The 25,383-nt window shown below is 37.7% G+C and overlaps 1 protein-coding gene across 1 annotated transcript in view; it reads right to left on the bottom strand.

The window, feature by feature from the left end:
- The window catches only part of LOC127573801 (ATP-binding cassette sub-family C member 5-like), a 91,443-nt gene that overhangs the window by 18,183 nt on the left and 47,877 nt on the right, over positions 1-25,383 (bottom strand). The window contains 9 exon segments of the mRNA XM_052022306.1: positions 2,185-2,313; positions 5,553-5,706; positions 7,277-7,394; positions 9,132-9,143; positions 10,229-10,375; positions 10,804-10,988; positions 18,819-18,930; positions 22,218-22,343; positions 22,826-23,029. Coding sequence (XP_051878266.1) covers positions 2,185-2,313; positions 5,553-5,706; positions 7,277-7,394; positions 9,132-9,143; positions 10,229-10,375; positions 10,804-10,988; positions 18,819-18,930; positions 22,218-22,343; positions 22,826-23,029 — 1,187 coding nt within the window.

Genomic DNA, 25,383 nt, shown 5'->3' with positions numbered 1-25,383 from the left:
CAAAACAGAAGTTTTAATTATTGTTATTGGGTTTTCATAATTTAATGAAAAGTTTACTGATCCTAAACTTCTGCAAACTGCTAATGCTTTGAAATACTAGATTTGTCATCACAAGAGTAAAAAGAATGTACATTTACATAATGTGTTTCATATCATCAGAGCAACTTAAGGCAAAATGAAGCAATTTCTCTCATTTTCATCACTGGGGTTCACAGATACATCGTAAAGCCTTCACCCACAATACTAGCAGGCTTTTCAACCCATTTCTTGTGCCCTTTGACTATATCCCCATTTGTCCACTGTGCACAGTAAGTTCCATTAAATGTGGCAGGATGCAGCACACTTGGGATCAGTTGCATTGTGCCATGCTAGAAGGTACACAGATATACTGCATGCAAATCTTAAAAAAAGTAACTAGGAAAGGTTTACCCCTCACAGTATACAATTAAAATCATGCTTGAATTTCTACACCTGGAAACACATCCATAAGCAAGTACACATGTATACAGGTCTATAAGTAGTTCCCCCAATACCTTATAGTTCAGAAAGTGCAGGTTTCATTGCCAACTCATGCTGTCAGTTGATCTCAGCTATCAAAGAGGCCTGAATGTTAACATGGGGCTAGAGTTTATACAAGTAAGAGAAGAAAGCAAAGCTTTTGTCCTCTAGAAGTTAAACTGATTGAAATATTTGCTTTCAGCCAGGTGAGGAGATCTGAATGTAGATTCAACAGCACATACCAAGTACCACCAATCTATGATCTGAGAGAGGACTGAGGGCTACTCCTGTTCCTTCTGACCCACTTAGCTCATCCTCACTGCTACCCTCAACTTACTTCAGCTGAAGCTAGCAAAACATAGCTTGCCACTATTAAACCTTAAAAAGCCTCATTTAATATTAAAGTTTTCCATCCAGCTCCTGAGAGTGGATTGGCTGCCTGTCTATTGTCCTGCTCCCATGAAACCTGAAATAGCAATGGGGAGTCAGTTGACTGGAGATAAGTTTGAGATTTTACAAATGTTGTCACTGGGTAGATTTCAACTGGAACTTATTGTGTGTTAAATTTCAATCAGAACATGACCTTGAAGCTCTGAGCTTGAAAGGGAAGCTAGGATTTCCACTCCTGATTAAAAAGTAAAAATAAATGCAAGTGCAATTTCAAATAAGAACACAGAATGCTTGAAATGCTTGAAATTCAGGGAGCATCTATGGAGAGAGAGAAACAGAGACAGCAGTTGATGGTCACCAGTTCTGATGAAAAGTCATCGACCTTAAACGTTGACACATTTTCTCCCTCCACCAACGCTGCCTGGCATTCTCTGTTTTCATTCCCATTCCTGAATACCATCTGTGCCCTCATTGTAAGCTGTAGTTACTTGTGAGGAGACCCAAGGAGTAGTAAATGCTGCCCTTTTTCAGGTTTCTCACCGATAGTAAAAACTGGAAAATTTTAAGGTAATAAATTGAAATGTATAAAAACACATTAGCATCAATATATTGACGAGGCCTAGCAACAACATTCAAAAATCTTTAAAAATGCAGTTGTTGTAAATGTAAAATAAAAACAAAAAGTCATGAAACATTAACTCTCACTCTCCACAGGTGCTGCCTGACCTGCCGAGAATTTTCAGCTTTTTATTGTCTGAGTGATAACACCTGATATCTTTTCTCATTCTATCCTTAAATAAAATTCAATAAACTTTGCATAATTCCTATCCAGAGGGCTTTATTTGCAATTTTCTTGCTTTGACACCTTTCTGGGTCAGCTTTTTCCCCCAATATGAATTCTTATGCCCACAGTTGTAAAGGGAAATGACTGTGCAAACCTGTCCCATCAAAATCATTTTCTCTGATCAAAGCCTCAGTTTTGCATCTCCAAACAAGAGATTCACTTCTCAGTTACTAATGCAGATGCATTCCAACTCTTCACTTATCCAATACCATGCCTTCTAACCCACTTAATCTGAAGCCTATACTTGGTCTCAGCTCTAGAGGAAGTACTATATAGGTTCATAATTTTAAAATATATTCCTTTCTGCAGCTCTCTCTGACTACTGTTTATGAATTCCACTATATGATAACCAGTAGATATCCACTTTATAATTCATACATATTAATCGTGCTTTATTGTATAGTTAATATATTTTAGCAATTTATTTTGATGAGATTGCATTTGATACTCACTTTTGTAGGAACTCACTTTCCTTGTCATAAGCATGAATAGTTGACAAACCTTGGATGCTGGAGGTAATGTGAGATGTAAACGGCGACTGGCTGATACTGTCCATTCTCTTAAGCTCACGAACTAAAACCCTGCCAATGGATACAGAATCTAACAAATCATTATTTATGAAAATCAAAACACTATAGAGACTTGAAATCTGAAATAAAAACAAAGTGCTGGAAATATCAGCAGGTCAGGCAGCATTCGATGAAGAGGGAAATTAAGTTACCATTAGAAATGTTAACTTTATTTCTCTCTCCATAGATCATTATTCATTGTTCACTTTCATTCCACTTGTGTTATTATGTGTTGTTATGTAGTTATAATAAAGAACTACAGTTCCCAGTAGGCAATGCAAGGGGTCACATGGGGGAAACATGAAGTGGCTGGAAAGAGCAGGAAAAGCAGCCAGCCTGTCTGTTGCAAGTCTGTGCAGCCTGTTGTTTTGTTGTTTTTAATAAACGTTCTGATGTTAAACCCACGCCAAGTTTGTCTCGTGATGAAGAACAAACATAACATGGTGTTATGTTTTTTTAATTTTCTTTCCCCTTTTTCTAAATGAGAAATATGCTGAAATACAGTCTCAAACCTGTTCGTAACCATCTATTACTGAACTCTAGTGTGCATTGTTCATCTGTGAGTAGAGGCATTTCACACACAAGTCCAATTATTCAATGGTCCTGAATTCATCCTTTTCAATTGAATGGAAACTGTCACATTTTTTCTGCTCCCTAACTCAATGAAATTGAAGCTCTTGTGCAGCCTGGGCTAAGGTTAATTAAATTATTCCATAACAGTTTTCAAATCGGGGATATTCTTGATCTGTTTGGATTGGATCCAAACAATATACTGGCCCTCCTCAGGTTACATATGCCCGATTTATGGACACCCTAGACATACAAATGAGATCCCACAGATATTGTTAAATTCAACAGTGAACCAGTTGAAAAAGAACCCATTAACTAGTAACCTCCTCGCAATAATCAGACACCATTAGCTTTTAAGAACACAGGCTGTCAGTTTCACTGTGGGAGGCCACTTAATAAAGTTGCTTTGGAAATTGACAAGCAATTGTTTCTATTGATACTAGTTCAATGGTACTATATTAAGCAATGTAACATGCATCAATACTTCAAGTCCATTGAAACCAGCCAGTGAGCGTGGGACATCCTGATTCTATACCATTGTAACTAGGCAGGGGAGGACAATAAATAAATGTTCATGTAATCGGCCCTTGTTAATACCATTCATTACAATATTGTGGAGGTACGATTACCATATCAAGTGATTTTGTGTATTTTCCAACTTATGGACAAAACCAACTTTTGGAAAAATGGAACCTGTTTGTAACTCGGGGACAGCCTGCATTACATTAATATAGTCAAAAATCATAAGTTATATTTAACTATATATTTCTTTTCAGTTGTCAGTCTCTTGATAACTGCATCAGAATATAATTGATTTTATTTTGTCCATACATCAATTGAACCATGCACCTCGTTCATTAACTTGCTTTCAAAATAACAGCAAGGCTGTCAGAACTCTTAATTACAATGGAGGAAATTTGGCAGAAACTTCTGAGTATGCACTTGTGCAGAAGCTGCTCTGCCACAGGGTTTGTCGTTTCAGGTTTCCCCAATATTACCTGCATAAATTCATGAGAACTTCAATTATGAACCATGAAAAAAAACCCGAATGTGTTGCATTTTGTTGCATAAGATGAGACTGTTTTTAACTGCATGCTGCTCATTCTCTCAAACCCCAAAGTATTATTTCTTCACAATTCCGGAAAAAAAAGTTTAAAAAAGGACTCAAGTCTGGGTACAGCAATAATGCACCCAGTTCCAAACTGCTAAGTGCTTAGTGAAAAATTCAGTCTTTGACTTTTTGACAGAATTTTGGTTGGCACTAGAAATTATTTTCCAACATAAAGTTACCCAAAGTGATGTCAACAATATTGCAATTTCCCAAACCTTGTCTCCAGCTTGATTTTCAACCACGGTGGTCTGAAATCAGTCCTTATTTACTCACAGAACAACAAGCTTTTACTTGGTCTGTTTTCCTGAAAACATGGTATTTAAAGATCCAACTCTCAAACTGTATTATTTGTTCTTTATAAAATCTGTGTCTTCTGTGACGTCAAACAGAGTCTTACATTTATATCGGGACTGTTTTGCCTGTGAAGGTCAGTCATAGTCACTTTAAATTTCCAGGCCTTAGGTCATCCAGACCAATGATCTCCACCACATTTCAAAATGTTACACTCACTGCTGCAAAAGGGAGCTCAACCGATCTCCATTATTAAGAAGAAAAGACCGCATCTACTTTTCTTCTAGTCCACATGAGCAATTATTGCAGGTGAAGCATTTGCTAGCAGTGCAGGCATTCATAGATATACTCTTTACTGAGATTTCCCTGGCAACCTCCTGTCAGGAAAACATGCTATAATCCTGGTAGGTCTCCTTTGCACCTTGCACAAACAATGTAATTGCAAGTACGGTTTGTAACCATCCTGTCCAAGTCTCTCTGACCATTCCTTCCTTCTCCCATATTGCAGCCTCTATTCTTGAAGCAGTAGCTCTCCCTAGTGGCTAAAAAGGTGCTACTAATATTGTGCATATGTCCCTTTAAGAGCTGGTTGCTGAGACTACAGCTGCAAGACTGAATGTCGGCACCTGCAATATCATATCAATAGAATAGTGCACATGCTTTGACACTGACACAGTAAGACGTTAAACAGAGAACCCTAATTATACTGTTCTGGACACCTCGCAATTGAAGCTCTTAATCTTTCTGGGACTTTTATTAAAAAATAGCCTGAGGGTGATACCTTGGCTCTTAAATTACGTTTTTAATCAATATTTCAACTTTAACCTTAATCTCACATGAATTTTCCAAACTTTATTTTGCTCACTGCAATATGTTTAAAAAGTTAGCTAAAAACTGGTGCTTTTTACTTCATCGTTTGCTGTCTGTCAGAGTTTTTCAATACAACTAACCCCACAGTCTGCTTGATGATACATTTTTGCTGGATATCAGAGGTCCCCTATACCTGATGTTAAATAGCAACCAACATTCAGAAAGAGGAAATTCATGCCACAGAGGTGGTTAGATCCTTGTGGGAAGATTTATCAAGGCCACCGACGAATGTCACCACTTTGCCACCGATTAGAAAATCTGGGCTATTAGTTTGTTAGTTCTGCAACAGTAAATAATGATTCCATGGGACAAAAGACAAGAATCAGCCGCATAACTTCTCAAACAGAGCGATCTATGTTCTGCATTAATAGATTTATTTACATAGGAAAATAAGTTAAGGTAACATTACCTTGAAATCCTGTTAACAATCATGAAGATAATGCAGAGGGGTAATACTGAAATAAGAAACCACGGGAAAACTGCACTGACGACGCCAAGACAGAACAATATAAGAATAATATTCTGTATTAACATTTCAGACTGAGTGGTCAGCCGCACATCCACTGAAAACAGAATATGTAGGATATTTAGCAATGAGAATTTTCCCTTATGAAATAAATGCACAATGATAGGTATGCTCATTCTCAACAAATATACGTCAATTACACAGAGAAGAGATACAGAGGAATTGAAGAACACAGACTGAGGATCTATCAGCATTAATTGATAAATGATGTGACATGACGTGCGAATATTTTGGATAATGAAGTACACCCAGGGAAAACTAATTGGCAACTGTCTTTTATATAGGGGTTACAAAGTATGTTGTACGTCAAAGCAGTCGGCAGGAATCTGACACAGTATTGTTCTCTTCCAGTTCAGCCCCAAAATAAAAAAGTATCAAATGGTGTTTGACAGAGGAATCTCTAAATTCTACACAAGTCCAGGTTTGTTTACCCAACTATTCTCACATTTCATCACTATCATTAGTTCTCCTGCAAAGGAAATGTTGTTCGTCACTTGTTGAGGTGAGTTAAATTGGAAAGAAAACTGACATTAGCATTCAACCCAATACCTTCAGGTTTTGACTTCCATGGTGAGGAAGTCAATTTTATAACTATAACACAAATGAAGTGCATAATAGGTGTACAATAAGACAATAGTGTGTGATTAATCTAAATTTAGTAAAATCAGCTACATTTTGCAGATAGAAAATCCTTTTCATTTTGCTTAGAGACCTCAAACCAGTGCTTGCTCACTCTCCGATGTTCAGCACATCTTTGGTTTTTGCGTATAATTCAGTGGAAGTCAAAAATACACAGGAGATCAGATGTCAGTGCATCTGAGCTTCTGCTCTGTTGCTGCTGGCCTTAACAACAAGCTTCATTAAAAAGATAAAATCAGTTTAATTTATTTTATTTTTCTTCATTTCACTTTGTGTTTAATCAATTAACAACAGTTTAACCAATTTTTAATCTTACCAATTTATTTAAATTCATATAAACTATTTACAAATCCTGTGGCAGGTTCAATCCAGTATGATTTGGCCCATTTAACACAGCATTATTTTCAGAAGATCCAATAGTCATAGAATAAAAACATTTTTGCACTTCTCAAGTAAGATCAATGTAAAGGAACTCATGAAATAAACAAGCATATAGTGGTTTGACTGCATCAGTGATTTCTACCAATGAAAATAGCAGTTCTGATTTTAAAATTAATTTATCACCTATTCTAACATACTCTCTGTATAATAATATACCAACAACCATGGACTCCAGGTTTTACAAGACTCGGCTTTGTTGGGTTGTTTTCATATATTTAAATGTTAGTTAAAGTTTGACGCCGAAAAGCATCTCATGCCTGTGCAGGAGTGGCCATATAACTGTTCCCTGTGAGCTATTTGAGGTTATAATTGTGGTAAGTAATTTTACTACTCTCTCTCCTCTATATTTGAGGAAGGCCAGCCTTCCCTTACTGTTAGCTTAACAAATGACAAATAGAACCACCAGTTGGAAAGTTAATATAATGCACATTTGAGCTGTGCTGGGCAATATGTTAAAATTACAACACAATAATGAGATCAAATATATTATGTGTACCTGTTTAAAACATTTCAAAACCAGGTCTTACCTTCATCCATATCCTTTGCAAACCGATTCAGAATGCGGCCCAAAGGTGTGGTGTCAAAAAATTTCATTGGACTCTTAAGAATCTTTTTAAATAAAGCATCATGCAGCTTGGAGGAAGCCTGAGTGTACACTGTTCAAATAGACAAAACAAAATTACTGGAGGCTTAAAAATATATATATTGCAGTAAATCTGATATTTTTAATTTTCATTGCTGAAATATGCTCACTATCCCTATCACTATAAGTTAATTAAGTTATTGAAAATATTTGTGTATTGGATTCATAAATTGGATATTGCTAGCCCAATGTTTATAAGGTCTAATCAAGTTTGTCCTCTGATTGTAATTAACCATAAGTGTATAGGGTAGGGTTTTTACCTGTTGAAATGGTCTGCCGTTGATCCCAATGACTCCTAGAATAAGCATAATTTAATTAAGCACATCCCTATGAATGTGTAAAAGGCAAGACATCATCAGCAACTGTCTTTGTTCTAGGAAACAGGATTAAGAGATGTGAAATGCTTGAAAGTTCAGGTGCAGAATGCATAGCCCTCGAATTTTCACTTGTCAGCCACAGGAGTTCTACTGATTCAAACTGTGAGCACAATAGCAGAGAGATCAGAAAGGGGAGCAAGTAGCACAAAAACTAAATGCAGTTATGAGTCATATGTGCTAATTTGGCATCAGAAATCTTTTTATATTCCTTGGATAGAGTTATCTTCATTATCTCCCTCTCTATTAGAAACAATTCAGTGTCTACAAACCCTTCTCAGAGCACATCAGTTGATATATAGAATATAGAACAGTACAGAACTGGAGAGGTCATTCGGCCCATGATGTTGTGCCGATCTTGATGCCGATTGTCCTCCTCCTGTTTATCATTCATATCCCTCCATTCCTTTCATATTCATGTGTCTATCTAAAAGCCTCTTAAACTCCACCAAACTGCCGGATTCCACTACTACCCCTGCTAACCCATTTCACGCACCTACCACTCTCTGCATAAAAAAACTTGCCCCTCACGTCGCCTTTAAACACCGCTCTTCTAACCTAAAGAAGAATGTCCTCCGGTGTTTGAGATTTCTACCCTAGGGAACAGATTCTGACTGTCTACCCTATCTAGGCCTCTCATAATTTTAAAAACCTCTATCAGGTCTCCCCTCAGCCTCTGACGCTCTAAGGAGAACAACCCAAGCTTCTCCAACCCGTCTTCATAGCTCATACCCTGTAATCCAGGCAGCATCCAGGTAAACCTCTTCTGCACCTTTTCCAGAATCTCCATATCCTTCCCATAATGGGGCGACCAGAACTGCACGCAATACTCCAAGTACGGTCTAACTAAAGTTTTATAGAGCTGCAGCATGACTTCCTTACTCTTATACTCAACATCCCTACCAATGAAGGCAAGCATGCCAATACGCCTTCTTTACCACCCTATCCACTTGCATAGCCGCTTCCAGTGAACTATGGACCTGGACTCCAAGATCCCTCTGTACCTCAGTGTTATTAAGGGAACTATCATCAACTGTATACTTTATTCTTTCATTTGACTTCCTGACGTACAACACCTCACACTTGGATTAAACTCCATCTGCCACTTCTCTGTCTGTAACTGATCTATATCCCACTGTATTCTCTGATAGTCTTTTACACCATCTGCAGCCCCACCAATCTTTGGTGTCATCTGCAAATTTGCTAATTGATCCATCTACATTTTCAACCAAATCATTGATATACATCATAAACAACAGAGGTCCTAGCACCGATCCTTGCAGAACATCACTGACCATGGACCTCCAGCCAGAATAACAGCCTTCCACCCCTACTCTCTATGGGCAAGCCAGTTCCATATCAAACTTGCAATTTACCCTGGATCCCATGCATCTTTATCTTATAAATCAACCTACCATGAGGGACCTTGCCAAATGCCTTACTAAAGTTCATGTAGATGATATCCACTGCCTTGCCCTCATCAAGCTCCTTTGTCATCTCCTCAAAAAACTCAGTCAAGGTTGTAAGATGTGACCCGCCCTGCACAAAGCTATGCTGATTGTCTCTAGGCAGGTCATGCCTTTCCAAATGTGCATAAATCATATCCCTCAGTATCCTCTCTAATAGCTTCCCTACCACAGACTTTGATAACTTCCTCTAGGTGAGGAAGTTATCAAAGAGGAGTGGCTTGAAGTCATGTTGGCAGTGGGAGCCAATGCCATAACACTCTTGGCCCTCCCGTCATTACTCATTCACTTCCAGAGACTACTTAATACTACAGCATGTTTATTGATCTTACCAACTCAGGCATGGTAAAAGCAGTCAGTCATATCTTATGAGGATTTGAAAGGACTGTAAGCTTATCACTTACAGTCCTTTCTTGAATTGCTTCATGAATTTACCACTAATGTTTAAGTGATGGGATGGACTGTTTTGGTTGAGATGAGATATAGAAATGTAGGTTCATGCACACTGAGAAGGGCCTGTAGATATTGATGCAATGTGATGGGATGATTTAATAGCATCAGCTGCCCAGCATTGGGGCCCAGAGTAAGACTGCAGCAATCAGAGCAACGTTAAGAATGAGGAAATAACAAACTCACCACTATTTCTGTGATGATACTGCTTTGCACTTACTGGAGGGGAAGCCTCAAAAGTTCCCCTTTATTGTCTAGACGTAGCTAAGAAAATAGACAATCTAAGGATGAGGTAACACATCTGCAGTGATACTTAGCATTGAAATTAAAATAAGCATTTATTGTGCTTATAGTGCTTCAACAAATATCCTGCAAAACCTAGAAATTGTTTTTGTTACCAAGGAGCTTGTAACAGTCATTAATTCATCACCTCCTTTATTCTGTTATGAATAATATGAAACATAACATATGTTATGAATTGATACTGATGTATCAGTTATAATTGAAAGGAGGTGATTAGTTTTTACAAATAAATCAATTCAGCACCTTAACAAATATGTATCCACGTAATGCCTTGAAGAGGAGTACAGCCAACATGGATGAAGCGTAAACCCAAGTGTAAAAGTTCCGATTTGGATGGTCTCTCATGCTATTGCTGATGTAGGTCACATTACCCTTAGTCACTGCAGTATTCTGAAAAATAACATTCAAACAATCTCAAATCACAATAATGTGCTGAGGCCAATAATGCTGCTTTTCTCAAATCACTGAGATATTCTCAGTTGTGTACGATATGCATGCAACCCTTAATTGCTTTTTTTTTAAAGTATTGTAGTACTGTTTAGTCTGAAAGCATAACGTAACATAGAGTTTTAAGTTCTAGTTCGTGATATAGGATTTGCTGCTTGTATCAGTTTATTTTTAACTTACAAATTACAAGTAAGTTAATGACACTGAATGCATGGAAGTGCAGTAATATGCAAATTTCAAGGAATAGTAATATGGAAACTTTTAAACCAGGTTAGATATAATAAAGTTATTCCACCTGCAAGTTTAAATCAGTTGAGACATCTATATTCATTTCTGCACACACCGTGTTACCACACAATAAAATAACTCACCCCACTGCCCTGTTTAATCCAGTAGCTGAGCCACCAGTTACTGAAAGCTATGCTGCCAGCGGTCAGTAGGAACAGAAGAATGTTCAGAAGGAAGATGAATGTACCTCCTGCAGCTTTGATGTAAATTCCATAAGTTGACCAAGAAACAGAACCACCAGCTTTTTCCTCTGCTTGCATAAGCTGGTCTGGTAGCAAAAGAAACTGAGTATCAGCACGGTACTTCTTGTTAACAAAACTTTACCCTTATGTAACACTGCATTAATGCATTTCATTGCGATGAAAGGTGCAATTAACTTTGAGTAAACTATATTTGGACAAGTAGATGCCTGAGGCAAACCATTTGGAATGTAGAAATACTTTGCAGATTACAATATGCTTCAATGATCAACAGATAGACATATTAAATTGTCAGAATTTGACACCCCAATCATCAAATAAAGCAAAACTACAATAGAAGTGTGCTTTTCATTAAAGATTTTCAGATGAAACACATTAGTTACTGATGCAGTCCAAACGATCAACAATGTAAAGAATTAATAAGAAATCAATAAAGTTCCAGAAACTGGAGATTTTTTTGGAAATTTTTTGTTTGGAATTTGAGACGAGTCGTGTCCATTTTGAATTGAGTGTAGTCACTGAAAGAGAAGTGAGGGAAGTATTAGTAACTATAGACTTTAATAATAAATTCATAAGAAAGAAAAGAATTAGGAGCTTTTAGAAGAAGAAAGGAAAAGAGTCATAGAGTCACACACAAAGAAACAGGCTTTTCAGCCCACCAAATCTGCACCAGCCATCAAACACCCATTTACACTCATCCTATACTAATTCCAATTTATTCTCCCCACATTCTTATCAACTCCCTCCAAATTCTACCAGTCGCTTAACACTGGGCCAGTTTAGAGTGGCAAAGAACACAGTGCTGATTTCAGGGAAGATAACTGTGGGAAAGAATTTGTACAACTTCAATGCTAGATGCTGTGATCCTGTTGGTAAACAGATAAGATTTAATTATCTGTGACCACAACCCAAAACCATATGACTGAACATAAAAAGAGTGCATCAGTGATGGGGTGCCTTGGAAAACCTGGGAGCTGAAAGGAGAGATGGTAAGGTATGAATTTATGCATTTTAGACCTGCTTATGACCTAAGAGGAAAAAGTGCATTTCTTTCAGGCATAACAATCTAAGCCTCAAACCCTTCCCTCCAACTGTGAAACATCTGCTCCATCAGCCACCATTTGACATCCTAGCTTATCAACTACCACTTGGCCACCAAATGCACTTCAGGTTCCTGCAATCAGGATCTCCCCCACTGGCACCTACTTCCTCTGATCATCACTGGACTCCTTCCACCCACTCTGCACTCCACCTAACTATCATCTGCTCCACCCGGACAACAAAGGACGCTCCCGAAATCAGGAAATCTTCCTCACCACAGTTAAGGCTCCCTTTCTGTAATTTGGGTCCTCACCACCATGAACAGGAACCCCACAGCAATCACTGTTATCCTCTAATTTCCATTGTCCTGGTAGTTTTCAGTCTAGTAAAATAGGCTTCCTTCTTGAAAGGCCTTCAGTCACAGGGAAAAAAAATTCTGGGAAGTCAGTTTTTCCAGGTTTCTTGATCTCATAACAGCACCATTCCAACTCCCTGCCCCATATACTGAGAAAGAACTTGCATCCACACTAAATTAGGTAATTGCAATAGGAAGTAAATAGAACACTGGAAAAAGAAATTGCTGTGTAATCTCTCTTTTTGCATCAATGGAGTTCCTTAATAAAATGTTAAAATGACAGAAAATATCACTTAACTTGCTTTAAAAGAAACTGCATATTTATTTCAGTATCAACAGGGCAAGACACTGGAGAATGAAAAATATGACATTTGTAGAGAGAATGGCATACTTTAGAGACTAGCAACTTATGCAAGATGTGAAATGACACCCCTGCACTGAATCAACACAGAAGAAGCAATATAGGACCCAGTTAATTGTGAATAACTTTGAGGCTTGTATTGCAAGACTTTTCAGTGGCAGTGTTTCTGAAACGGTGTTCTACGTGCTTTGGCTCCTTTTAAAGTGATTGTGCCTTTAACAAAAATAATTCACTCTAGGATGATGCTGTAGTTTCGAACTGTCATCCTTCCTTATTACAAGTTTGGCACTTTAAATTGATCACTGAGAAGGAATTGTTGCCCTGCCAAGTGAGATGGATTTTGCTGCAACACCCTTTTATTGTGTTAACATTAATGAGGATAAACTACATTGGGGATGGAATTCATCTTCAAAGATAGTGTGAAATATGCAGAAAATATTTGGCAGTACATCTGAAGTTGATAGAAAATAAAATTATCTGGGAAAGGAAATGGGCTGTGATTCATTATTGCTAGGTTTGCACTACTGTCAAAGATCTATGTCATAATGAATTTGGTCTGTTGCCGCATGTTTTGTATTTTAATAGATTTTATATTAAATACTATCCTATAAGCCCTAAAGCTACAATGTATTGTTTTGGTGTAGGAACACAATATTTAAAATACAAGCAATTTTCATAATGTTCCACAAAATTTCAGTTTCTTGATATCAACATTTTCTCATCCAGTAGTACCATCCTTCACTTCAGAATTCCACCATGATAAAATAAGGTTTTACGTTTTGTATCAGTTAAGAAGTTTATATTCAGTCTCTGCTTTTAATAGTGATGGTCATTGCTATCAAAACAGAAATATTTCCTTTTACAGTTAACACCCATTAGCCTGCCAAGGACAGAGTCTACAAAACAAAAGGTTCCTTAATGTACTTTGTATTGATTAATATGAGAGGTTCTGTTGGAGTGCTTGAGATAACTTAATCACACTAAGCAGGTGGCAGACCTCCTTTACAAGGCTGTCTGAGGAGAACCATCCCAAAAGTGATTTCTCAACAGGAGACACCATTGAGTTATCAATGAAGACATCATAATTAATGGTTATATTTCAGGCAATGCAATATAGAGTCTACAAGCATTGTTTTTATTTAGTGGAGATTTATATAACCCTTTATCCAGTGAGTGTTCCCTGAAGATCATAACTTATTAGACAGCCTTGCAAAGGAGTCTGCAGTGCTCAATAAAGAGAAAGCAGACTTTATAATAGAAGTCACATTACTGTTTCACTTGCCCTTCTGCGTTTCTTCTTCTGGAAAAAAATCCCGACTAATTAAATCATCTGATGTTTCGCCATTCACCTCTTCATCAAGCTCCTTCTCACTGTTGAAATCTTTTACCATCTCTACTCTGGGCTCCAGATCTCTGGGTTTTGTCCTAAACAAATAACTTAAATCACCCTCACTCCATTCAATGCTGTCCTCATCATGCATTTGGACAATAACAGGCTTCCATCGAAATGCTGCAGACTTCTTAGCATTCACCATCACTTCTGGTTTCTCTTCAACGTCTACCTGCCTGATGTCCATTACTTGTTCTTTCATGCTCTTTTCTTGTTCTGTTACTAGACTGACCACCACTTCTTTTCTCATTTCAGCTTTGTTCACATTTTCTGTAAGATTCATGCTTACTAGTAGAAGGAATGATAGTTAATACAAAACACATTAGACTACCATCAGTAAAGGAACTATAATGTAAAAACTAAATTGGCAATAGAAGTGGATTTGTACTCATGACAGAGCTGTAAGGGATATAACATTCCAGCCCTGATCTGGGACTTCTGTCTGCAATTCTATCTCTTAACAAGGGTTTATATCGCACAGAATCAACAATTTTTGTAGACTTTGCTATTGAGCACAATTTATCCACTGTCCAGTGATTTAAGTCAATATTATTTTCTGAAAATGTTAACTCATTGTTTACTGGTTGGACAGTTAGTGGCAGTCTATCAGAGAGGCCATTGTTCACACGTAACTTTAACAATCACTGTCAAATTGTGCGGTCTTCACATCAAATCTGACCCTTTGTCTAGTCAATATCCATTTGTGAATATTTTCCAACATTTGCCAATCGATATCCTGATCCTTCTTTGCTCAAGAAAATCAAAAAAAACTGCAGATGCTGAAAATCTGAAAGGAAATCTGGAAAGAGAAACAGTTCTGCTGTTCTGACAAAGGGTTGCAGTTTCTCTTTCCACAGGTGCTGCCTGACCTGCTGAGTCTTTCTACCGTTTTCTGTTTTTGTTCTTTCTTTGCTCAGGGTTGTTTTGGTCAAGTGTAATTGACATGTAAGCATCCTGGCTCAGATTAGTAAATCAAGCAACAATTTGCAATAAAAAATGTCCTTCTGGTTTTGAATTGTTCAATACTATCCTACACATTTTATATTGCATTTGGATTATTTGTGAACATTCCTGTCCTCAGTCTTGAGCTTATAATGGCTGATACTTCAGTTCAGAACTAAGGGAGTGTAGTATATTTGGATGCACCTTCCTTTCAAGCATGGTTTTGTATGCTTGGTTGGATAGACATGGTATGTAGGGTTTATTTTTGTATCCACAATAAGTATCACCAAATGACAACCTGACAGGCCATTTAACTAATGTTTTTTTGTGTAATATTACTGTGAAAAATGCATGCAATGTTTATCATATGGCACTGGGCAATGCACTTGAATTGATAATAACTTGTGAGGAAGTTCTTTGAGATGGAGCTAAATAACTCAACTATAATGAAAGAGGAATTTACCACTGGACAAAAACAATAGTTTACTACGTCCACTGGTCTCCATGTATTTGCACATTATGTGCATGGAGGAACAGACTCCAATTTACAGAAACACATTATGTGCACACATCATCGCTGCCTGCTGTTGCTGATTGTGTCTCACACAAAATTTGTTGCCTGTGTTAGGGGGAAACAAGCAATTGAAGAATCACTTGGGACCCACATCTATTTCAAAAACCTGGTTCATATAAATGCTATGTTATACAACAGAATTCCTAGCCACTGAGTTTATTTCTGGTGGTGAAGCTATGCTGTAAGATATTAGGTGAGTATGGACCTAACCTGAATGGGGTCCCAGACCATTGTTGCTATGTGAAGACCTAATTGCCCCAGGAGTGCCCAACAATGGCTTGAGTTAACTGAAATTAAGAAATTAATTTACACAAGATATCACAGAAATTTGTTTGTATATTAAAGAGCATGTTAATGAAAGGAAAGGTAACTTAGGTCAGACTTTTTTTTGCATATAGGATAACAGATGTGTGAAACCTACCACAAGGGAAGGCCACGGATAATAAATGTTTAAACTGATTTGAGATGCAATTATTCTACTTACTGAGGGAAGATATTGAAAGATCATTGTAAGTGGCATTATGAGCTATTAAAAATTCAGGTTTGTTAAACCAAATCATTTTTACATTTTGCTAAAAATTCTCAAGGTCTTTATTTATGAATCTATAGTTACTTGCCTCCATTCTTGTCTGGGTCCATTGCTTGATATGCTTTGCTGGAATCCACAGGACTCTGATTGGACATCGCTGGTAAACTCTGCACAGACTCACTCACTCTTGCATCACTCCCTTGCTGTTTGTTATATGACCTGCTTCCATAAACCCTAACCTGGTACATGAAATCTCCCTCTGACACCACCTTGCGAATCACTACAGTTCCATATCCTCGACCTGATGAGAAAGAACTTACTAAAATATCTTCATGTAGAGAACACCTAATGTTGTGCTTTATTACATTTATAAACAAATCAGGGAATGTTTGAAAGGTCAGAAACTTGATTTGTAAAGTAGCCAAGTGTTTCTGCAACTATCTCTCCAAGTTGACTTGAAATGACATTGGTTGTTCAATGTTGTCACATGGGTAAACTGTGGAAAGTACTACGTCTTCATAATACAGAACCGGCTTGCAAAATGCACTCTGCCACAGAGTTCCTTAATTGTGGAATATTTTAAGCAGAGATAGCCCATCTAGGCCATCAAAGGCACATGGCCCACTGAAACCTTTAGTGGCTAATTTCAATATTTATTTCCAGATGGAAAACAGGCAATGAAAGTCAGCCAACCATTTTATGTCCAGCTTGATTTTCTTTTCTTTTTGGGGTGTAAAGTTGATATCCATCATTCTCCACTCACAAAAATTAAATTAGTCCCTGTTTGGCTTTTATTCTGACGTTAGCAGAGTTCTAACATCATAAAAGAGAAAATACAATATTATTTTAGTCAAAGACAAATAAATGAAATTTTGACATGTCTTCTTTTCACCTTGAATTTATCCATGCATTTCTAGCACTATGAACTGCAGGAACTATATAATTACCACATCAATCATTATTGGCCCTCTTTTTATCAGAACCTGTTTCCTGATCATTTTTCTTGACAACATTGCTCCCGTCATTGAAAAACTAATCCCAACATGTCATTGCAAACTCTTTTATACCACCTGATTTTCCTACTCTCAGTGAGTCCACTACTCTGCATTGGTTGGTTTATGACACCTCAACTTGGGTACACATGCGACTTTAGACCCAGCCTTGCCTTGAACCACCAGCCTTCAATGCTGCACTTACACAAAATACATAGGCCAGTCTCATCCTAAATCTGAACTGCAGGTTGCACTAACTACACAAAGCTTTTACTTCTAAATCTAATTCATCTAAATCATTCCCCATTCATGGCATGCTAACGTGAACAGTCGCCTAAAGATAAAACTTAACTCAGCTTCATTCCACATCCTGTGCCCTGCCACCTGGTAAACTTCCCCACCCCTACCGACTGTTTATGGTCTCTAACTAGAATATCAACTAGATATCTAGTTAAAATCTTCCCGAGTTTAGAAGCAGTTATATCGTCAAAGATATAACTTATTTAAAAACCTGTATTAGTTTGTTACTGTATATGTATAACTTGTTACAACCAGTTCAACACATTTACGGATATGCAAGGACGGTTTTGGTCTGGGCCCCACCACTTGCTGCTGACATCAATGAATGGGCAATACAATGCACATTTTTGCAAGTGAATATGTTCCACTGGTGACTGAGACTAGATTTGGTGGGTAGGGGAAAGAGGACCCAATCTCCTGGAATTGTGTCAGTTTCCATTTGAAAAGGCAGGTTGGGAAGGGGTTTGAGTTTTGATTAGGTGGATGGCTGCGTCAGTTGGGGGAATGGAAATTGGTGAACAGGATCAGGGCCTGGGACTACGATCAGGAAAGAAGCTGGAAGGGAGGTGGGTGTGGAGACGAGGTGCCTCTGGGATCACTGGAGATCAGTGACCTGGGCCAATTGGAGGGTAGATGGCGAGACTGGTGGTGAGTGATAGGTGGCAGGAGGTGATAGTGGAGCTGTCCTGAAAGATATTAGGTAACTATGGTCCTAACCTAAGAATCCCAGGCTATTGCTGCTCTGTGAAGACATATTAGTCTTGTGAGTGTCCAACAATGGTTACCTCTTAGATACAAGATAAGATTTCTTTATTAGTCACATGTACTTCGAAACACACAGTGAAATGCATCTTTGCGTCGAATATTCTGGGGGCAGCCCGCAAGTGTCACCACACTTCCGTAGCCAACATAGTATGGCCACAACTTCCTAACCTGTGCGTCTTTGGAATGTGGGAGGAAACCGGAGCACCCAGAGGAAAACTCACGCAGTCACGGGGAGAACGTACAAATTCCTTACAGACAGGGGCTGGAATGCTCTAAAATGAATATTGCATAGAAAATGATGCACATCTAGCATGGAAATCATGTCAGGCATGCAAATGCAACTGGTGGTGGGATGCATGTGGTGAAATAAGATTACTCCGAAATGGACATTACCAGATTTCATCCCATGGTAAATCCATTTTCACTGTGTCACACAGAAATAAACATTACATGATCTCATTTTGAGGTTAAATTTCTCGTTAATCATTAATTAACTTCAGTGTTTTATTTCCATTGAAAATAAATCTGAATTGCATGGTGTTCTTAAAAAAAAGGACTTAACAAGCTACTGAAAATATCTAGTTAATTCTATAGATGCTATTATATTGAAGAATATTTTTTCAGGTACAGAAGTTGTTTTCACTCATACCTTCCTTCTTCTTTTCATGGACAATGGACACTGACTTGCTCATAGAAAGTAGATTTCCAAGTTTATTTCCAGGTTTTTTGACAGTGTTTCTTAGGTTTTTCTGAATAAGATTCTGAAAATTAATATAAAACAACGGTGTCGATTATTTTACACATTAAAGGCTTAAACTTCTTTGTGGTCTCTGCACAATGATGGCAAAAAGCACATTGAAATAGCAACTTGCACTCCATTATATTGAAGAATATCAATCATAAGGGATATGTGCCTCAAACTTCTGAGGTTTCAACAAAATTTCCATCAAAACCATTCATTAACATCCTCTGCCTTACTTAAATGACTGAAGACCGAGTTTTTTCCATTAATGTGATTTCTGAGTTGTCTAAAAATTTACATCTAAAAATTTAAGTGCAGCAAGTCTTACGTAAAATTTCTGGTGCCCTATGGCTTTCTTTCATATAAGAACTCACAGATGCATTTTCTTGAGCATTCTGCATGTCAATGATAGCTTTTTTCCCCCACTAAACTGTTAGACATTGAATATACCAACATTACAAACCTAGGATAATATTCTTTCATACAGATGGATGACTTTTGCTCTAATTGCTATGTCTCACTTTGATTGAGAGTACCCACAAGTTATTACTGCAGATCAGGCTGCTATTGCCATATCCAACTGAATCATGCCTTGACAAAGTTATTCTAGAGCTAAGCAAAAGTAACAGCATAACTCTCAAGCCAAGTCATCAATTGGATTACTGCTTTTAATATCAAATGAAAAGTAAAACTTCTGAAAGCTTTTGGAGGTTTCAAGTAAGTTTTCCAATTTGTAGGCAGCAATTATCTCCAATCTCTTGAAGCCTGTGTATTCAGCAGAGCTTTGGATCAATACCCGCTATCACAGTTCAACAATAATGTAAATTGAAATTTTTTTTGGTGCTTTATTCCCATATTCACCTGACTTTGTAATAATTTACAAACACTTCCTTGAATGTAAAGGCATCAAATGTCTGTATCATTCAATTGCATGAGGTTCAACGTATTTCCAATTAATGCAGCTATTGTACATTTGGATTGTTTCAATGTACCGCTGGACTTGGTTTTGCCTAACTTTGCATTTTTATCATATTAAAAACAAGACTAAAAATAAGTATAACACGGTTTATTTGTTGGAAGGCAAGTCAATGAGGATACCCATTTAATTCCCAGGCACCCTTAGTTATCAAAATTGTGGATACTGAGAGATCAATCCAGATATTTCTGTTCTGCTACCAAATCTGCTAAACTGCCCATTTCATCAATATCATAATGGAAGTACAGGCAGGCACATGGGCATATCCAACACAGAGTTTCACTATAAAATTCTTAACCACATCATGTGCACATGAATTAGAAATTGTTGAAGATAAATTGGGATTCCACAATGGCTCCAATTAATTCCTCCAGTGAGCATTCGTCTCATGCAGATCAGGAAGGTCCCTGTTTCAAATGTCAGTCTGTTCTGAGTAAGCTGATCTCCACTGTGGTTGAAGCTATTCCTCGGGGCAGGAAGAGGAAAGGAACTCACAGCTTCTATTCATGATCATTGTGCAATGACTTTTAAAATATGCATATGCATACTAAATAAAGATTACTATGGTGCTCACTATGATGAGATAGCTACTTGAGTGAATAACCAGGCAGTAACTTATCATCATCTCCACAAAAGGATAGAAAATTCACAAGGAAAGGGTAAACTATAAGGATAATTAACCAGTTTCTAGATGTTTTTCATGATGCTTGCATATAAATTTCTACCAAGGGTATGGTTTCCAAAGGGTTTTATGTGAAACTGGCTGAGATAAACAGAGATAACATGGTACAAGAAAGGTCATTGGAACTTTATGCAGATAAGTCAGAAGGGTACAGAAGGGACACATCATAAAATCCTGAAGAAAGTGAAGTGCTATCTACAATCTTCCAGTGGTCTTCAGATAGTAAAATGTTGCCAAAGAATGGAGGACTTCAAATGTTATATATTTTTTTCAAAAAGGAAAATAAACTTGGCAATGACGGGCCATACAATTTAATACCTGCATTGGAGAAGTTTTTGGAAACAAAAATCCAGGAGAAAATTAACAGTCATATGAAAAGGAGATCCAGCTTTGTTTAATCAAATTCTTGATGGATTAATAGAGAGAGTGGATAATGATAGGGCAGTTGATGCTACATACAAGAACTTCCAAAAGACTGTTAATAAAGTGCCAGGTGCCAGGATCGTTAGCAAAATTGTAGTCTGTGGGATAAATTGGATAGAAGTAGAATGAATAAAACTTGGCTAAGGAATAGATACAGAGGAGTAGCGAAAGAATGTTTTCAAACTGGAGGGAGCTGTACAGTGAAATTCTCCAAGGTTCAACACAGGGACCATTATTTTGATAAACAGCATTTGTTTGAAATCTGCAGTTAACACAAAATTTGGAAATGAACAATGAGGAAATTATTGATAAAGAGGGATACAGACAAGGATGTTAGGGACACATGGGAAAAGAAATTCAAAAACAGAAAAATGTTAGATGACAGATATTGACAAGAGGAATGAAGATTGATAATACATGATATATGGTATGATATTATAGGAGGTTCAGGGAGAGCGAGCCCAAAAGTGTTTGTACATAAATTCTTGAAGGTGAATGGATTAATTTTGATTGGGCAGAGTTAAAAAATAGAATCCAGACAGGGAATTATAGATGCCACCATATAAAAGCCTGGAAATCATACTGCACTTACATTTAATATGAGGTCAGTCCTCCCTGGAGTATGAATTCCAGTTTTGGGCACCACACTTTAGGAGGAATGTGAAAAATTTAGAAATGAGTCATTGGAGATTTACTATGGTTTCAGTGATAAGGGTTTTACATTAGGTGGACAGACTGAAGAAGCCAGGGTTGATCTTCATAGACCAAAGGTGGCTGGAATAGAGATATTTCAAAATTATGTTAGAGCAAATTAAATCTTTCCAATCACTTAAGACTAATTAACAAGGGGGCACAGTTCTTGATGATTTGCAAAAGAATCAGAAGCAACAATAGGAAATAGCTTTAACTCTCAATGGGTAGTTAGGATCTGAAATATTTTGCCTGAGGGAGTGGTGGATATAGATGCAACAGCAGCCTTCAAAGGGACTTTGGATAATTACTTGATAGAGAAATAAATTAAAAGGATATGAGAATACAGAGCAGTGGTGGAACTAACTGGATTGTTCTTAGGAAGAACAAGTGCAAAATCTATAGATCTTCTGTTCTGTACTATTCTGTGATTCTACAATAAAGAGAAAGTGTAGATGACTGAATTACTCTACTCCACCATCGTTTTCCTATGTTGTTATCATGTTTATATGTCATCTCACCATGTTACACTTACAGCTTGCTGCATGCTATTAAATAGCGCAGCATAGTCTTCATTAAGCGCCATTAGCTCCTCATGTGTGCCTTGTTCAGCAATACATCCATCCCGCATGAACAGCACTTCATCACAATCTACCAGATACTATAAAGGAAAAAACACAAGAATCAAAGTTGCAGTTTATATTGCAGTTTTTCATCCACCTTCTCACTACTTCATTAATATCCAAGTTTAATTTATACCTGAATTTGGATCCAAGAACTGAGTGAAACCATGTAAAAATAATGCCTTCCAGAAAACAGAACATGTGTATCACAATATCAGCTTAGGTCCCAGAGAACAGTATAAAGAGAAAAGCTGCTAAATTTTTAAAGTGAAAAACTGCAACTTACAGGGACATAAGACTGAGAGCCAAGTAGTGGATAAACCTAGATAGATACTTATTTAGCCAGCAACAGTACAATGACATAATGGCTTCCCTTCTGTGCTGTAAATCTCTATGATTCCATGGTCACATCAAAGTGAAAATTACATTTCTGATTGGTATTGTTAGAATTAACAATTAATTTATTCTTCAAAATCTTACCAGAAATATATACTTTCAGATTTAATTAAAATGTACCTACCTGAAGCTGATGAGTGACAAAGAGAACTGTTTTCCCTTTCATTCCTATCTTAATAGCATTTGTAAACATGTGAGCTCCAACATGGGCATCTACTGCACTCAGTGGGTCATCCAGGAGGAAAGTACTTTGATCGCTGTATAGAGCACGTGCAAGACTAATCCGTTGTCGCTGCCCTCCACTAAGGTTGGCACCATGTTCTCCAATCTATGGTGAAGATTTGTAAACGTAAGGATATCTATCCAAGAGTAACTTGTAAAGTTGAAAAAACTGTGAGCACTTTGAGTTCCTAACAGTACTGAACTGTCCTTTTATATTATAAAAGGAATTCAATGAAATTCATGGCTCAAAAATATTTTTTTAATAAAATGAAGCAGTTAAAGTAGACTTCCATCAACTGAGGCTACAAAAGGTGAAAAATAAATTACAAATACCAGACATAAATCTCACAAGTAAATTCATTGTTCCATTTCATGGGAATTGTCAGGTTTTTATAACAACTTTGAGTACCCATTGCATAATTACATAACATAACTCTATAACTTGACTGACTTACTGAAACTACTAAAGTATGGCTGAGGTCAAAACCCATTTTTATAAAAAGGATTGTGTTTACTTTCATCATTGATCTGGCACATTTAACTATCAATATTTAGAGGTATAATAGGAGAAATGTGCTTCAAGGCATTCTACAGCGAACCAGGGTCCCTGACAATGAACAGTAGGTGAAGGAATTCAGCCAGGATTCCTAATCTTGATCGATGACCAATGATCACCTGTTCGTAAATAAATTTCTAGAGTTACTGAAAGAGGCAGAATCTAATTCAGTTGTACCTCCTGCCCATGACTCAACTGACAACATTCATTGTTTGAGATCATACATGAAGAAAGGATAAGGAAACCATAACACCAAACTCACAAACTCAGATGTACAAGATGTTGGTCAGGCCACATTTGGTCTATTATGTTCAGTTTTGGTCACCTTGCTACAGGAAAGATATCATTAAGCTGGAGAGGGTGCAGAAGAGATTTACGAGGATGTTGCCGGGACTTGAGGGACTGAGTTTTGGAGGGAGGTTGAGCAGGATGGGACTGTTTTCATTGGAGTGTAGGAGAATGAAGGGCGATCTTATAGAGGTGTATAAAATCATAAGGGGCATAGGTAGGGTCAATGCACACAGTATTTTTTCCCAGGGTTGTGGAATCAAGGACTAAAGGGCATAGGTTTAAGGTGAGAGATCTAATAGGAATCTGAGGGGCAACTTTTTCACCCAGAGAGTGGTTAGTATATGGAATGAGCTGCCAGAGGAAGTGGTTGAGGCAGGGACATAAACAACATTCTAAAGGTACTTGGATAGGTACATGAATAGGAAAGATTTAGAGGGATATGGGCCAAACACGGGCAAATGGGACTAGCTTAGATGAGACTCTTGGTCAGCATGGACTAGTTGGGCCAAAGAGCCCATTTCCATGCTGTAAGACTCTAACTCTATGACTCTTATCAGAGTTTGCAAAAGGTGAGTAAAGATAGGATAAAGTCAAGTTAAGATCATATAATATAGTCAGTCTCCTCAATCTTTGAGTTGATGCCTTTTATGTCTATCCCCTTCTTAAATACATTTGGCAATCTGGCCTCCACAGCCTTCCGAAGCAGAGAATTTCACAGGTTCACCAGCTTTTGAGAGAAGAAATTTCTCTTTATCTCAAATCAAAATGTTTTACCCTGTTTCCTAAGACTGATCGCTGGTTCTACACCACTACCCCCACTCTCCAGCAAACACCCTCCCTGTGGATAGCTAGCTCAGCCCTATCAGAACTTTTTACACCTCAATGAGAATTCCACTCATTATTTTACATTCTTGAGAATACAAGCCTAATTTATCCTCACATAACAGTCCTCACCATCCCAGAAATCAGTCTGCTGGACCTTTACTGCACTCCCTGTACATCCTTCCTGCACGCAATACTCTGTTATCTCACATTCTTAACAATCTCCAAAACCTGCTGGTTGTCAAAACTTCATTCCCAAAGAATTATATTCCACCCTGTCCTTGGCTGAACAGAGAAAATAGAACAGAATAGCATAGCACTAGAACAGGCTCTTCAGCCCACAATGTCTGTGCCGACCATGATGTCAATTCAAAATAATCCCATCTGCCTGCACATGGTCTATATTCCTCAATTCCTGGTCTGTTCATGTGCCTGTCTAACTGCCTCTTAAATATTGCTATTGTATTTGCTTCTACCACTTCCCCTGGCAGCATGTTTCGGGCACCTACCACTCTCTGTGTAAAAACTTGCCTTGTAAATCTCTCTTAAATTTTCCCCCTCTCTTCTTAAAGCTATGTTCTCTAGTATTTGACATTTCCACCCTGAGAAAAAGATCCTGACTATACCTTTCATCATTTTATATACTTCTATTAGGTTGCCCCTCAGCCTCCAATGCTCCAGAGAAAACAATTAAAGTTTGTCCAACTTCTAATGTAGGCAACATCTTGATGAACCTCTTCTGCACTCTCTCCAAAGCCTCCACATCCTTCCTGTAATGCAATGACCAGAAC

This window comes from Pristis pectinata, chromosome 8 (genome assembly GCF_009764475.1).
Source record: "Pristis pectinata isolate sPriPec2 chromosome 8, sPriPec2.1.pri, whole genome shotgun sequence".
Classification (NCBI taxonomy): domain Eukaryota; kingdom Metazoa; phylum Chordata; class Chondrichthyes; order Rhinopristiformes; family Pristidae; genus Pristis; species Pristis pectinata.
The sequence above is the reverse complement of the archived record's forward strand: the minus strand, read 5'-3'. Positions and strand labels throughout refer to the sequence as shown.